This window comes from Triturus cristatus, chromosome 3_1 (genome assembly GCF_964204655.1).
Source record: "Triturus cristatus chromosome 3_1, aTriCri1.1, whole genome shotgun sequence".
NCBI lineage: Eukaryota > Metazoa > Chordata > Amphibia > Caudata > Salamandridae > Triturus > Triturus cristatus.
Genome location: NC_140583.1, coordinates 625295368 through 625311902, shown reverse-complemented (window position 1 = coordinate 625311902; position 16535 = coordinate 625295368). Strand labels below are relative to the sequence as shown.

General features: G+C 49.3%; 1 protein-coding gene across 1 annotated transcript in view; it reads left to right on the top strand.

Annotated features, from left to right (window-relative positions):
• Positions 1–16535, top strand: part of IGDCC3 (immunoglobulin superfamily DCC subclass member 3) — a 406359-nt gene that overhangs the window by 79280 nt on the left and 310544 nt on the right. The window contains exon 2 of the mRNA XM_085644584.1: positions 1138–1443. Coding sequence (XP_085500710.1) covers positions 1138–1443 — 306 coding nt within the window. The remainder of the gene's footprint in view (positions 1–1137; positions 1444–16535) is intronic.

Sequence of the window (16535 nt, the reverse complement as noted above, 5' to 3'; positions counted from 1 at the left end):
ATTTAGGATAGATTTAGCTCAACAGACTATCCCCCCCAACAAAGATATTACCCACTATATGTAGATAGAAGTCCTTTGCTCGGTAGGTTCCATACATTGGCCTGGTAATTGTAATTCACCGATTGCTTCCTCCCACCCCTGCACACAGCATGGGACAGTGGGTCAGCCCCCTTTATCCCTTGGCTCCCTGCACTCTGAGTGACTGTACAAAGCCTGTTCACTTTGTTTATGTCGCCCTAAAAATTGTTAATATTAACTTTAATTCCAGCTATTTACTTTGCCAACACTTCGTTGCCTAATTAGATGGCGATGTATTCCCTTTAAATGCAAAGTTGCTGCAATAAAGTGTTTAAGCAACATTGTTGCTGCCTGAGGTTGACGTGGTTACTTTTGTCTGGTTCGTAAATAATAATAATATTAAAATACATGGGACAGCTGAAAGTTCTGGTATTTAAAAAACATCACTAGCAAAAAGGCCACATCAGTGAAGGCTTTTGAATTTAATTTTGTTGATTGCAAGCATATGGCAGCCATGTTTTATTACTTTTTATTTTTTGTCTTAGGCTTGCAATAAAAAAGTAACCATTGCACCAGCTTTCCAAAGCTAGACCTATTAGCTCTGCTAATGCTTGTTTTAGTCTGAGGAAAAAACATGAAAGGCAGAGTTGCCAATAGCAGTAGGAAGAACTACTGTGAAAAATCTACACCGAGCGAATGGAAGCAAATGTTCAGTGAGCTGTTCATCCAACAGTTCAAGAATATTTCCCCGACGTCATGGACAGAAGGGCTCATGTAAACACTAAGCAATCTATGGAATGTACTTCCCGACTTCTATTTTGTGGTTTCTGTTGGTGCTTTCTAGCCTTTTCAATTGTTCTTGAAGTGTGACGTCACTAAGTGGCCCTTCCTGAAGAGCCAGATTCGTCAGAGGCTACCATCTTGGTATGGGCATGGCGCATATTGTCCGACTTGTTCTCTTATTTACATTTCATCTCTTGCCTCTGGTGAGCAGGTTGTATGTTTTGTCAAATGCTGTGTTTGTGTTCATGGCTCTTGTAACAGTTCTGATCATGGTGGTGGAGGTTCTGTTGTTGAGACCAGAGGGTTTTCTTATGGTGCTCTGTTCTTCTCCCATAGACCCGAGCTGTTCTGCAGAGCTGGCCTTTGCCATCGAGCCCAGTGATGATGTGGCGGTCCAGGAACAGCCGCTTCTCCTGCACTGCCTTGTGGAAGGCACCCCGCCTATTGCAATCTCGTGGCGGAGAAATGGGGTGCTGCTGGTGGATGGTGGGCACACCACCATGTTGGCCAATGGCTCGCTGCAGTTGGATCGCTTCCAGAAGATGCTGGACGACGGTTCCTCAGATGAAGGTGAATACGACTGCCTGGCCCAGAACCGCTTTGGCTCTGTGGTGAGCCGCCGGGCCAAGGTCCAAGCAGCAAGTGAGTATAACATGGCCTCATTTCTCAGAATTTTGGTGAAAGTTAGTTAATGAATCCACCGATTAATGTGCGAAATAGCAGTGAGTTCTGAACAGTAGTTTGAAGTGTTTGTACTCACTCTAGGTAAGACACCTATGTGCCAGGAACCAGTGCTGCAGAGAACTGGCATGCATACAGCATTTCAGATCTTCACTCAGTACTCCATGTGTAGCGGTGAAGTGCATAGAAGTGGTTTGCATTGCAATGGGTGCTAGATGTAACCCTATATTAATAATGCATTCATCTATATTAATAATGCATTAATAGCTGGGAATGTTCTTTTTATGCTGTCGGTTGTTTCATGTAGCGGTACAGGGCACGCTTGAGCTGCCTTCAGTGTATTTTGATCACTGTTGGGTGCCAACTTTACTGGAAGTTTGGCGGGAACTATCCGTATGTTCGGTGGATGTACTGTAGAATTTCCCCCCTGAACTGGGCGGGAGATGACGGTTCCCTGGGTCATCACAGCCTATGTATTCTGCATCTCTGCCTTTCCCACTAGTGGAAGCCCCACGCCTGTATATTGATGGTTTTGGTGTCCACTGAATGTAGTCTTTTTCTTATCACATACTTGTGTTTCCTTATTGCCTTGGTTAATAATCGCAGTGTGTATTGATCACAGAAAGCGGCACCAATGGTAGTCTTGCAACCTCGTGTGGTTGTTACATGCTTCAGCTTCCAAAGAGTTCTCAGTTCAGATCTGTCACCCTAACTATGCTGTTTGCTCTGTACTCAAAAGGCAGTTTTAGGTCCAAGCACTGACCTTAATTTAAATCCCGCCACTGTAAGTGGAGTTTCACTTTCGGTCTTTTTAGTTTTGTCTGTTGTATTAATTACTATTATATCAGTTTTATTCATGTTTAATTTTTATTTGATTTCATTGAACATGTTTGCTTTGTCCTAACCGTTTTGTAATAGATTATACGGTATATTTGTGGCTACTGATGAGGCGTATCTATCTATCTATCTATCTATCTATCTATCTATCTATCTATCTATCTAGCTCTGTCTGTCTGTCCGTCTGTATACACAGTATATATGCAGATGCACTGACTGTAATATTTATTGCCATTGTTGGATCTGGGGTGGAAGCATGACTCAAGAAATGGTAATAAATAGTTTGTTGCATTCTGCACATCGACACATATGTCTTATGTCATGGCGTTTTACATGTTTGTTGATTAAGTAATTATGCAAACGAGGATGCAAGGTGCTAAAGTTATGCTGTGAAGTGAAATCGCAAGGACAGGCCTTGTGACTATTAGCAGAGCTGTTTCCTTGTGCAATGTCATTGTCATTTGCAATCTGTGAAGCAGTGACCCAGGTCCATCTCATGTCAACTTCACTATACTGCTAATAACACAGAATTTGAAATTGAATTGAAATTGAAATAGCATGAATAACGCACAACTAAAACCTCAAAGATACCTTGGCGCTAATTTGATCCTTGCACTGTAATTATAAATGTGTGACTATGTTTATAAGTGTTGTTAATAGTAACATGTTTTATATATGTATACATAATTTATCTCTATCTCTCTCTATATATGTATCGTGTGTGTATATATATATATTTTTTTTTTTCTTTCACTGACATGGCATCAATATATACATTTATCTATATACATGCCATACCAGTAAAAGTAAATGTGGCCCCATAAAATGTTATTTTGAGCAATCATGCTATGTGTGTGCACTTGTGTGTGTGTTTGGTATTACTCGTGTATTGTTGGAATACACGCCCCTCATTCCTTCTTTTTAAAGCCTGCAGCTTGCTCATCTTGCCTTGAGGTTTATGATCTTACAAGATAAGACAATCTACAGAACCCAGTCTCCTTATAGCACACGTGTATTTCTTCGCTCTAGAAGTAGTTCATGGTCCATTGTATAAGGCACTACAGGGATTCCAAACCCCTAATAATCTCAACAACAAAAATCATGGTGTCATGAGCCTGTGCTGCCCATGCACATCATGGCTGGGGCTTAAAACGCAACTCCCAACTACCTCCCCTCTCCCTCCCCCCACCTATTTCTGTGGTTTCTGCTCTTCTTCGCACCTCACCTCTCCTTTCCCTTCGTCTTTCTTCGTTTTTTATTAAAACGACTTCTACCAGTAATGCCTTGGCGTGTCAAACTTATCCATTCCGCTAAATGTCTTCATACAACAAGTCTGCCATCAGCAACACGCACATTTGCTATACCCTGATAACATCAAATCCCTCTGGCTGCACCGTATGTACCATGCTCATCACACGCACATACAACTAATGCTGTTCCATGTGGCCAGGTATTGCCGAGTCCCCTCTCCAGTATTGACACCCCTTCCCAGCATTGACACCCCTTCCCAGCCATGGCCCCATGGGTACACCAACCCCCTCCACTCTCCCCCGAGGCATAGATGTACATCGACACAGTTGTCTTGGGTAACAGGCGCTCTCCGTCACGTGGACGGTCTCTGCTGGAATGCGATGTGGAGCGGCGAGGGAAAAGACCGTGCCCCCGAGAAACCGGCACGATCCAGATGGGACCCGCCTCCCCATGCCCATACCCCCAATCAGTGGCGAAGGTCGGGGCGGGTGCCGGCCGTGTCACCGTGCGCCGTCACCCGCCCCTCTATGGCGTCGGGGACCAGCACAACCGCCATAAGTGCAGCGTTCCCGAGTCCCGGTTGGCGCCTTAGCATTTTACCTTTTATGTTCTAGTTTCTTTTCTTTGTTTTTTGTATCATACATCTAAATACAATTTTCTACAATAAAAAAAAGCCTGACTGGCAATCCTCCAGAATGTCATTCTTCACCAAATGTATGCTGAACGTATTTTATGCACATATTTTCCATAACTTTCTGCACAAGTGCCGAATTTTAATATATAAGAACCCTGGGTTCTGATGTGCAGCTTTAGAGGAGGGGGTTCACATACGATGCTTCTTTTTCCTGGTCCTTCTTGTGCTCGCAGCTGTTTAATGGACACCCCTGCATGAATCATAAACTGATACAAAGTATAGGCGTGCGAGATCGACTCAGCATGAATGAAGAATTCTCTTGAAATATGAGTTGTTATCTGAACTCCTCTTCACGCACAAGCAATACTGTGGTGGGTGCACTTTGTCTCCCTTGCAGCGTTTTTTGTGGTGTCACTGCTAATCCCAAATCATATTTACTTCGAAATTAGGGTGGATGATGTCATTTAAGAGCGATCCAAATGTCTCCCCCCGAAAGGTGTTGGCTCATTATTTCAGCGTTGGCGAGGGCATGACTTTGGGACACACTGTAATGATGTAACATGGCTCCATGCCAGAACACTAGGCATGGAACCAGCTTGTTCTGAGGTTCTGTCATGTGAGGGTTCTATGATGACAGTTGATATGCTGGCTGTTGGTTGAGGCTGTAATAAATACCTCTTACCACATATCTTCATCTGGTGTGGATTTACTTTATTACACACACGCCATCCGTGTAAGTTACAGTACCAGTGCATGCACCGTCCATGTGAGTTACAGTATCAGGGCATGCACTATCTACACGAGTTGCAATATCAGTGCATGCGCCATCCACGCGAGTTACAGTATCAGTGCATGCGCCATCCGCGTGAGTTACAGTATCAGTGCATGTACCATCCGCGCGAGTTACAGTATCAGTGCATGCGCCATCCGCGCGAGTTACAGTATCAGTGCATGCGCCATCCGCGTGAGTTACAGTATCAGTGCATGTACCATCCGCGCGATTCAGTACCTGTGATTACTTTAATTTAGGACTTCAGTTTCTGTGAGTGTTTCATGAAGTGACCCGTGTTCTTGGCACAGTGAGGGTGTCTGAGGCACAGGAAGTCATCAGAAACAAAGTCATGACACTTGTAGGACAATAATGATGCCCATGGCACAGTAATGATGCCTGCGGGATAGAGTGAAGATAGAGGCACTCTAACTGTGTCTGTGGGCAGTAATCGTGACCATGCCACACTGATGATGCCTGAGGATAGGATGGTGTGAGGGACACAGCTATTATGTCTGTAGGCAGTAATAGTGACTTCGCCACAATATTAAGTTATGTTAATCAAGGATTTATAGAGCGCGCAGCTACTCGACAGAGTGTCCCGGCGCTATGACAGAAGAGACAAAGAGCAAAGACTATGAGACCAAAATTAGCTGAGGTGATAAGTTATGGTAATTGTTGAAACATCCAAGTTTTTAACTGCTTTCTAAACTCCAGAAGGGTAGTGGTCTGTCTCAGGGATAGAGGCAGGGTATTCCAGGCGCGGGCTGCTTGCACATGGAAAGACCGTCCTCCACAGCGGGCGCTACAGAAATGATGATGCCTGAGGGATAGGATGGCGTGAGAGCCACTCTAACCGTGTCTGTGGGCAGTAATAGTGACCCCACCACACTGATGATGCCTGAGGGATAGGACGGCGTGAGAGCCACTCTAACCGTGTCTGTGGGCAGTAATAGTGACCCCACCACAATGATGATGCCTGAGGGATAGGATGGCGTGAGAGCCACTCTAACCGTGTCTGTGGGCAGTAATAGTGACCCCACCACAATGATGATGCCTGAGGGATAGGACGGCGTGAGAGCCACTCTAACCGTGTCTGTGGGCAGTAATAGTGACCCCACCACACTGATGATGCCTGAGGGATAGGATGATGTGAGAGCCACTCTAACCGTGTCTGTGGGCAGTAATAGTGACCCCACCACAATGATGATGCCTGAGGGATAGGACGGCGTGAGAGCCACTCTAACCGTGTCTGTGGGCAGTAATAGTGACCCCACCACAATGATGATGCCTGAGGGATAGGACGGCGTGAGAGCCACTCTAACCGTGTCTGTGGGCAGTAATAGTGACCCCACCACAATGATGATGCCTGAGGGATAGGATGGCGTGAGAGCCACTCTAACCGTGTCTGTGGGCAGTAATAGTGACCCCACCACACTGATGATGCCTGGGGACAAGGATGATGTGAGAGGCACAGTAGCCATTGCAGTGGTACTTTAATGACGTCCATGGCAGGATAGTGGCGTCCAAGGCTCGGACGGTGTCATCTGAACGTAGCCCTTTCCGTGGTCGTGCTATTCATAAATATCCTGCTTACTTTATTAATGTATTTAAACATGTGTCGGATGCAACGATACAACTAACTGCAAACCCCAGAAATGGGAAAGGCGTCGCAAGGAGTCCTGGGATCGGAGGCTGAAGGATTAAGCCCCAGATAGCAGGCAGAGGAAGAGGGCCCGCCGAGTGTGCCAGAGCCGTGGAAAAGAGACCGAAGCAGTGGGTGGAAGAGGGGGTGGGATGAATTAAAATAGGTCTTCGCTTTCCGTGAAAGAGTCTTAAAGGAGGACTTGGTGGCTAAAAACCGAGGTCGAAGCTCTATGACTTATGCACAAGGAATGTTGTGTGGTTATAGTAGTACAACCTGTGTCAGCTCCTGTCCAGCATAGAGCCAATAAGGCCCATGCAATAGATGGCACCAAGGAAGAATGCACGAGATGGAACACCGTCGACTAAAAAGAGTCCACTGAGGTCCACTCCAAGGTGGAGACACAGTGAGAATAATGGCGGTGCCGTAAAATGTCGGTCTTGCATCTTGATAACGAAATGTATCCAACATAATGTTGCATTACTACAAAAAAGGTAACTAAAGGAAACAGAATTTTCAATTATCAGTCTACAGGATAATCGAAAAATGCATTCAGGTTCCTTGTTACCAAGTTCCATTTAGCGCTGTGTCACCATTGGTACGGCCTTGCAGCACTGTAGGATTTTGGGTACCTTCGCTCCCCTGTTTCAGGGTTAAGACACAGACTGGGGCCACTTTTATGAATGTTTCATTTCAGTCAACAGTAGTGTGCACATGCTAATATGCTATTGTCATGTCATGTACCTAGTCACTAAAACACGTTTTTGACAAAAAAAACAAGTCTTTGATGCACTCTGAGACCATTATCACAGCCACAGTTGCCCTGCAGCCAGCTAATGACATGTTCCTCTCTAAAAAGCACCAGAATTGAGATGCTCCATGGTGACTTTGGCTAACACTTTGTATCACCGCGAAAGCCCCAGGCAGTAATAACATGGCGCCATTTTCTCTATACATTAGTGGACAATTTAGATTATCCCCAAGTCTCATAATGCCGGCATAGGGTGGGAGCAGGCGTGTCAGTGTGCCGTGTGTAGATAGATGGCGGAGGGGAGGGGGAACTCACTGCAACAAGCAGGAGATCCCAACCCTCCAGAGCCGTCTTGCAATGATCTTCCACCGCTCTGCGGAGGAGTTGTCTCCCATCTTCATGTTGGGGAGGTCTCATTTGCCACCTCTCTCTGGGGGATATCTCTTCATGTTGGGGAGGTCTCATTTGCTACCTCTCTCTGGGGGAGATCTCTTCATGTTGGGGAGGTCTCATTTGCTGCCTCTCTCTGGGGGAGATCTCTTCATGTTGGGGAGGTCTCATTTGCTACCCCTCTCTGGGGAAGATTTCTTCATGTTGGGGAGGTCTCATTTGCTACCTCTCTCTGGGGGAGATCTCTTCATGTTGGGGAGGTCTCATTTGCTACCTCTCTCTGGGGGAGATCTCTTCATGTTGGGGAGGTCTCATTTGCTGCCTCTCTATGGGGGAGATCTCTTCATGTTGGGGAGGTCTCATTTGCTACCCCTCTCTGGGGAAGATTTCTTCATGTTGGGGAGGTCTCATTTGCTACCTCTCTCTGGGGGAGATCTCTTCATGTTGGGGAGGTCTCATTTGCTACCTCTCTCTGGGGGAGATCTCTTCATGTTGGGGAGGTCTCATTTGCTACCTCTCTCTGGGGGAGATCTCTTCATGTTGGGGAGGTCTCATTTGCCACTTCTCTCTGGGGGAGATCTCTTCATGTTGGGGAGGTCTCATTTGCCTCCTCTCTCTGGTGGAGATCTCTTCATGTTGGGGAGGTCTCATTTGCCACCTCTCTCTGGGGGAGATCTCGTCATGTTAGGGAGGTCTCATTTGCCACTTCTCTCTGGGGGAGATCTCTTCATGTTGGGGAGGTCTCATTTGCCACTTCTCTCTGGGGGAGATCTCTTCATGTTGGGGAGGTCTCATTTGCTACCTCTCTCTGGGGGAGATCTCTTCATGTTGGGGAGGTCTCATTTGCTACCCCTCTCTGGGGGAGATTTCTTCATGTTGGGGAGGTCTCATTTGCTACCTCTCTCTGGGGGAGATCTCTTCATGTTGGGGAGGTCTCATTTGCTACCTCTCTCTGGGGGAGATCTCTTCATGTTGGGGAGGTCTCATTTGCTACCTCTCTCTGGGGGAGATCTCTTCATGTTGGGGAGGTCTCATTTGCTACCCCTCTCTGGGGGAGATTTCTTCATGTTGGGGAGGTCTCATTTGCCACCTCTCTGGGGGAGATCTCTTCATGTTGGGGAGGTCTCATTTGCTACCTCTCTCTGGGGGAGATCTCTTCATGTTGGGGAGGTCTCATTTGCTACCTCTCTCTGGGGGAGATCTCTTCATGTTGGGGAGGTCTCATTTGCCACTTCTCTCTGGGGGAGATCTCTTCATGTTGGGGAGGTCTCATTTGCCTCCTCTCTCTGGTGGAGATCTCTTCATGTTGGGGAGGTCTCATTTGCTACCTCTCTCTGGGGGAGATCTCGTCATGTTAGGGAGGTCTCATTTGCCACCTCTCTCTGGGGGAGATCTCTTCATGTTGGGGAGGTCTCATTTGCTACCTCTCTCTGGGGGAGATCTCTTCATGTTGGGGAGGTCTCATTTGCTACCTCTCTCTGGGGGAGATCTCTTCATGTTGGGGAGGTCTCATTTGCCACTTCTCTCTGGGGGAGATCTCTTCATGTTGGGGAGGTCTCATTTGCCTCCTCTCTCTGGGGGAGACCTCTTCATGTTGGGGAGGTCTCATTTGCCACCTCTCTCTGGGGGAGATCTCGTCATGTTAGGGAGGTCTCATTTGCCACTTCTCTCTGGGGGAGATCTCTTCATGTTGGGGAGGTCTCATTTGCTACCTCTCTCTGGGGGAGATCTCTTCATGTTGGGGAGGTCTCATTTGCTACCTCTCTCTGGGGGAGATCTCTTCATGTTGGGGAGGTCTCATTTGCCACTTCTCTCTGGGGGAGATCTCTTCATGTTGGGGAGGTCTCATTTGCCTCCTCTCTCTGGTGGAGATCTCTTCATGTTGGGGAGGTCTCATTTGCCACCTCTCTCTGGGGGAGATCTCGTCATGTTAGGGAGGTCTCATTTGCCACTTCTCTCTGGGGGAGATCTCTTCATGTTGGGGAGGTCTCATTTGCCACTTCTCTCTGGGGGAGATCTCTTCATGTTGGGGAGGTCTCATTTGCTACCTCTCTCTGGGGGAGATTTCTTCATGTTGGGGAGGTCTCATTTGCTACCCCTCTCTGGGGGAGATTTCTTCATGTTGGGGAGGTCTCATTTGCTACCTCTCTCTGGGGGAGATCTCTTCATGTTGGGGAGGTCTCATTTGCTACCTCTCTCTGGGGGAGATCTCTTCATGTTGGGGAGGTCTCATTTGCTACCTCTCTCTGGGGGAGATCTCTTCATGTTGGGGAGGTCTCATTTGCTACCCCTCTCTGGGGGAGATTTCTTCATGTTGGGGAGGTCTCATTTGCTACCTCTCTCTGGGGGAGATCTCTTCATGTTGGGGAGGTCTCATTTGCTACCTCTCTCTGGGGGAGATCTCTTCATGTTGGGGAGGTCTCATTTGCTACCTCTCTCTGGGGGAGATCTCTTCATGTTGTGGAGGTCTCATTTGCCACTTCTCTCTGGGGGAGATCTCTTCATGTTGGGGAGGTCTCATTTGCCTCCTCTCTCTGGTGGAGATCTCTTCATGTTGGGGAGGTCTCATTTGCCACCTCTCTCTGGGGGAGATCTCGTCATGTTAGGGAGGTCTCATTTGCCACTTCTCTCTGGGGGAGATCTCTTCATGTTGGGGAGGTCTCATTTGCCACCTCTCTCTGGGGGAGATCTCTTCATGTTGGGGAGGTCTCATTTGCTACCTCTCTCTGGGGGAGATCTCTTCATGTTGGGGAGGTCTCATTTGCTACCTCTCTCTGGGGGAGATCTCTTCATGTTGTGGAGGTCTCATTTGCCACTTCTCTCTGGGGGAGATCTCTTCATGTTGGGGAGGTCTCATTTGCCTCCTCTCTCTGGGGGAGACCTCTTCATGTTGGGGAGGTCTCATTTGCCACCTCTCTCTGGGGGAGATCTCGTCATGTTAGGGAGGTCTCATTTGCCACTTCTCTCTGGGGGAGATCTCTTCATGTTGGGGAGGTCTCATTTGCTACCTCTCTCTGGGGGAGATCTCTTCATGTTGGGGAGGTCTCATTTGCTACCTCTCTCTGGGGGAGATCTCTTCATGTTGGGGAGGTCTCATTTGCCACTTCTCTCTGGGGGAGATCTCTTCATGTTGGGGAGGTCTCATTTGCCTCCTCTCTCTGGTGGAGATCTCTTCATGTTGGGGAGGTCTCATTTGCCACCTCTCTCTGGGGGAGATCTCGTCATGTTAGGGAGGTCTCATTTGCCACTTCTCTCTGGGGGAGATCTCTTCATGTTGGGGAGGTCTCATTTGCCACTTCTCTCTGGGGGAGATCTCTTCATGTTGGGGAGGTCTCATTTGCTACCTCTCTCTGGGGGAGATTTCTTCATGTTGGGGAGGTCTCATTTGCTACCCCTCTCTGGGGGAGATTTCTTCATGTTGGGGAGGTCTCATTTGCTACCTCTCTCTGGGGGAGATCTCTTCATGTTGGGGAGGTCTCATTTGCTACCTCTCTCTGGGGGAGATCTCTTCATGTTGGGGAGGTCTCATTTGCTACCTCTCTCTGGGGGAGATCTCTTCATGTTGGGGAGGTCTCATTTGCTACCCCTCTCTGGGGGAGATTTCTTCATGTTGGGGAGGTCTCATTTGCTACCTCTCTCTGGGGGAGATCTCTTCATGTTGGGGAGGTCTCATTTGCTACCTCTCTCTGGGGGAGATCTCTTCATGTTGGGGAGGTCTCATTTGCTACCTCTCTCTGGGGGAGATCTCTTCATGTTGTGGAGGTCTCATTTGCCACTTCTCTCTGGGGGAGATCTCTTCATGTTGGGGAGGTCTCATTTGCCTCCTCTCTCTGGTGGAGATCTCTTCATGTTGGGGAGGTCTCATTTGCCACCTCTCTCTGGGGGAGATCTCGTCATGTTAGGGAGGTCTCATTTGCCACTTCTCTCTGGGGGAGATCTCTTCATGTTGGGGAGGTCTCATTTGCCACCTCTCTCTGGGGGAGATCTCTTCATGTTGGGGAGGTCTCATTTGCTACCTCTCTCTGGGGGAGATCTCTTCATGTTGGGGAGGTCTCATTTGCTACCTCTCTCTGGGGGAGATCTCTTCATGTTGGGGAGGTCTCATTTGCCACTTCTCTCTGGGGGAGATCTCTTCATGTTGGGGAGGTCTCATTTGCCTCCTCTCTCTGGTGGAGATCTCTTCATGTTGGGGAGGTCTCATTTGCCACCTCTCTCTGGGGGAGATCTCGTCATGTTAGGGAGGTCTCATTTGCCACCTCTCTCTGGGGGACATCTCTTCATGTTGGGGAGGTCTCATTTGCTACCTCTCTCTGGGGGAGATCTCTTCATGTTGGGGAGGTCTCATTTGCCACCTCTCTCTGGGGGAGATCTCGTCATGTTAGGGAGGTCTCATTTGCCACCTCTCTCTGGGGGAGATCTCTTCATGTTGGGGAGGTCTCATTTGCTACCTCTCTCTGGGGGAGATCTCTTCATGTTGGGGAGGTCTCATTTGCCACTTCTCTCTGGGGGAGATCTCTTCATGTTGGGGAGGTCTCATTTGCCTCCTCTCTCTGGTGGAGATCTCTTCATGTTGGGGAGGTCTCATTTGCCACCTCTCTCTGGGGGAGATCTCGTCATGTTAGGGAGGTCTCATTTGCCACCTCTCTCTGGGGGACATCTCTTCATGTTGGGGAGGTCTCATTTGCTACCTCTCTCTGGGGGAGATCTCTTCATGTTGGGGAGGTCTCATTTGCTACCTCTCTCTGGGGGAGATCTCTTCATGTTGGGGAGGTCTCATTTGCCACTTCTCTCTGGGGGAGATCTCTTCATGTTGGGGAGGTCTCATTTGCCTCCTCTCTCTGGGGGAGATCTCTTCATGTTGGGGAGGTCTCATTTGCCACCTCTCTCTGGGGGAGATGTCGTCATGTTAGGGAGGTCTCATTTGCCACTTCTCTCTGGGGGAGATCTCTTCATGTTGGGGAGGTCTCATTTGCCACCTCTCTCTGGGGGAGATCTCTTCATGTTGGGGAGGTCTCATTTGCTACCTTTCTCTGGGGGAGATCTTTTCATCCATTTACCTCAGACCCAGTCCTACTGTCACGTGGGCACATCTCATCTTTCATTTCTCTCTGAAAACGTCCATCGCCCCCATCGTCCTTTTTGTGGGGGAGGGTGGGAGTTTAAGGAATTCTATTCTAGCCCTCGAGGGAGCATCTTCTCCATCACTTATCACGGGGCGTGGGGGTCATACCCCACTCCTCTCTCTGGAAGCGCCTCCCTGAGAGGCTGGCCTCATTTCTCACCTCCCTCTGGGGAGGAGGTTCTTGTCTTCCACCGCACTCTGTAGAGGTTTCCTTCCCTTTCTCTAAAGAGGACATCTCAGGTTGTCCTCCCTATGTCTATTTATCATAAAGCGACCAGGCCAGGTCACAGTAATAATGCGTCAAACTTTAGGACGACTGACCCAAGTTCAAGGAGGCATGGGGCTGTCGGATGGTCACCGGTAGAATTGTGCCTGTTGTTTTTCACTGTGTCTTCTCTGAAAAGGCCTTTTTTGATTTGAAATCAATTTTGCGCTGATATTAGAGCCACCGTGCCGTCTTACGATACATTCGATCCACCACCTCTCTCCCTATCCCCCCCCCGCCTCCCCCACCACCTCGTCCAATAAGGATGCTTAAGGCGGACCTGAGGCACCTGTTAAAGCCGTGATAAAATCACCTAAAGTCACCCTCCTCCATTTTAGAGGGAATCCACATGGAGCTAAATCACACAGATGGGGTTTGATCCCTGCGACCCCAGCTATTGATCCGGTAGATAAGTGCCCATGACCCCACATATCGACCCCCAGGATAAGTGGATAAGTGCACATGACCTGAGAGGTTAAATCTTTGGATAAGTGCTCGCCAGGCCTGCGCTGCTTGTGTTGTGCAAGCTGAGGCATAAACTTGGTTAAATTAGCTGAAGACGCGACTTGTGAGCTGCTGTGTTTTAATGAAGCGCTAACCAGCGAGGCAGAAAAAATCGGGAGCAGGGAAGGAAGCAGGTGGTAAATAAATGAGGTGAAAGGAAGGCGCCTAACCTGGGCTCTAGGTTTGAAAGGCAGGCCCGCAGGCTTCGCGTGTGATCGCAGGCGCGGCGGAGCGAGCATATGGCTTCATTTACATGCTGACTGCGCTCCCCGTGAGGAGACAGGCTCTGGAACCAACGAGGCACGCTGTCGAGGACGTCACTCAGTCTCATAAGAACTGTCACGTTATACCGCATTATACTGCATTGATATTTGTATAGCACTTTCCCGACGCCTGTTAAGCCCAAAGCGCCTTAAAGGTTGAAGAGTCCGAAGCTATTGGGTTGAACCTTATATATATTAGACTTCATGCCCCTGACGAGGGCACTCCTAATGACATCAGGTTCCTGTGCACCCTTTGAGTGCAAGGCTGGAAAGGGTGTGTTTGTACTTTGACGCCTACGGGAACACGTGGGGGAAGTGCGTGAGCCTCGAAGGCGTGACATAAGCATGGCGCCTCGAGACTGAGCTGTGCATTCGAGTGGGATATTGCCGAGAGTGGGAGAAGAGATGCTGTCATGCAGGCAGGTACTTACCGTCTGTAGGATGGGTTGTGTCATACCTAGAAACCACAGCTGATGAGCATCAGTGTGTCCACAGGTGCATACTCTGTGTTCATTTTGTAGTGAACAATGAGCAGTTGTCCTCTGTGGAGTCCGCTCAGTAATAATGAAGGTCCTGACTCAGAGGCAGTACCGTAAACACCTCCAAGGGAGAGTAAATGGAGTCCACCCGGGAGCCACTGAAGGCTCTATAATGCCGCCAGGTGACTACACACCTCTAAAGGAGAGTATATGGAGCCCACCCGGGAGCCACTGAAGGCTCTATAATGCCGCCAGGTGACTACACACCTCTAAAGGAGAGTATATGGAGTCCACCCGGGAGCCACTGAAGGCTCTATAATGCCGCAAGGTGGCTATACACCTCCAAGGGAGAGTATATGTAGTCCACCCAGGACCCACTGAAGGCTCTATGATGCCACCAGGCGACCACACACCTCCAAGGGAGAGTATATGGAGTCCACCCAGGAGCCACTGAAGGCTTTATAATGCCACCAGGTGACTATACACCTCCAAGGGAGAGTGTATGGAGTCAACCCGGGAGCCACTGAAGGCCTTATAATGCCGCCAGGTGACTACACACCTCCAAAGTAGAGTATATGGAGTCCACCCGCGAGCCACTGAAGGCTCTATAATGCCGCCAGGTGACTATACACCTCCAAGGGAGAGTATATGGAGTCCACCTGGGAGCCACTGAAGGCTCTATAATGCCACCAGCTGACTACACACCTCCAAGAGAGAGTATATGGAGTCCACCCAGGAGCCACTGAAGGCCCTGTCGAGCTACCAGGCGACCACACACCTCCAAGAGAGAGTATATAGAGTCCACCCGGGAGCCACTGAAGGCTCTGTTGTGCCACCAGGTGACTAAAAACTTTCAGGTGAGAGTATATGGGGTCCACCCGGGAGCCACTGAAGGCTCTGTTGTGCCACCATGTGACTACACACCTCCAAAGGAGAGTATATGGAGACCACCTGGGAGCCACTGAAGGCTCTGTCGAGCCACCAGGTGACCACACACCTCCAAGAGACAGTATATGGAGTCCACCTGGGAGCCACTGAGGTCTCTATAATGCCACCAAGTGACTACACACATCCAAGGGAGAGTTTATGGAGTCCACCCGGGAGACACTGAAGGTGCTGTCATGCCACCAGGCGACCACACACCTCCAAGTGAGAGTATATGGAGTCCACCCGGGAGCCACTGAAGGCTCTTTCGTGCCACCAGGCGACTACACACCTCCAAGGGAGAGTATATGGAGTCCACCCGGGAGCCACTGAAGGCTCTATAATGCCACCATGTGACTACACACCTCCAAGGGAGAGTATATGGAGTCCACCCGGAAGCCACTGAAGGCGCTGCCATGCCACAAGGCGACCACACACCTCCAAGGGAGAGTATATGGAGTCCACCTGGGAGCCACTGAGGGCTCTATAATGCCACCAGGTGACTACACACCTCTAAGGGAGAGTATATGGAGTCCACCCGGGAGGCACTGAAAGCTCTATAATGCCACCAGGTGACCACACCTCCAAGGGAGAGTATATGGAGTCCACCCGGGAGCCACTGAAGGCTCTGTCGAGCCACCAGGTGACTAAACACCTCCAAGGGGGGAGTTTATGGAGTCCACCCGCGAGCCGCTGAAGGCTCTATAATGCCACCAGGCGACCACACACCTCCAAGGGAGAGTATATGGGGTCCACCCGGGAGCCAATGAAGGCTCTATAATGCCGCCAGGTGACTAAACACATCCAAAGGAGAGTATATGGAGTTCACCTGTGAGCCGCTGAAGGCTTTATAATGCCACCAGGCGACCACATTCCTCCAAGGGAGAGTATATGGAGTCCACCCGGGAGCCACTGAAGGCTCTATAATGCCGCCAGGTGACTATACACCTCCAAGGGAGAGTATATGGAGTCCACCCGGGAGCCGCTGAAGGCTCTATAATGCCACCAGGTGACCACACACCTCCAAGGGAGGGTATATGAAGTCCACCCAGGAGCCACTGAAGGCTCTATAATGCCACCAGGTGACTAAACACCTCCAAGGGAGAGTATATGGGGTCCACCCGGGAGCCACTGAAGTCTCTGTTGTGCCACCAGGCGACTAATCACCTCCAAGGGAGAGTATATTGAGTCCACCCAGGAGCCACTGAAGGCTCTGTCG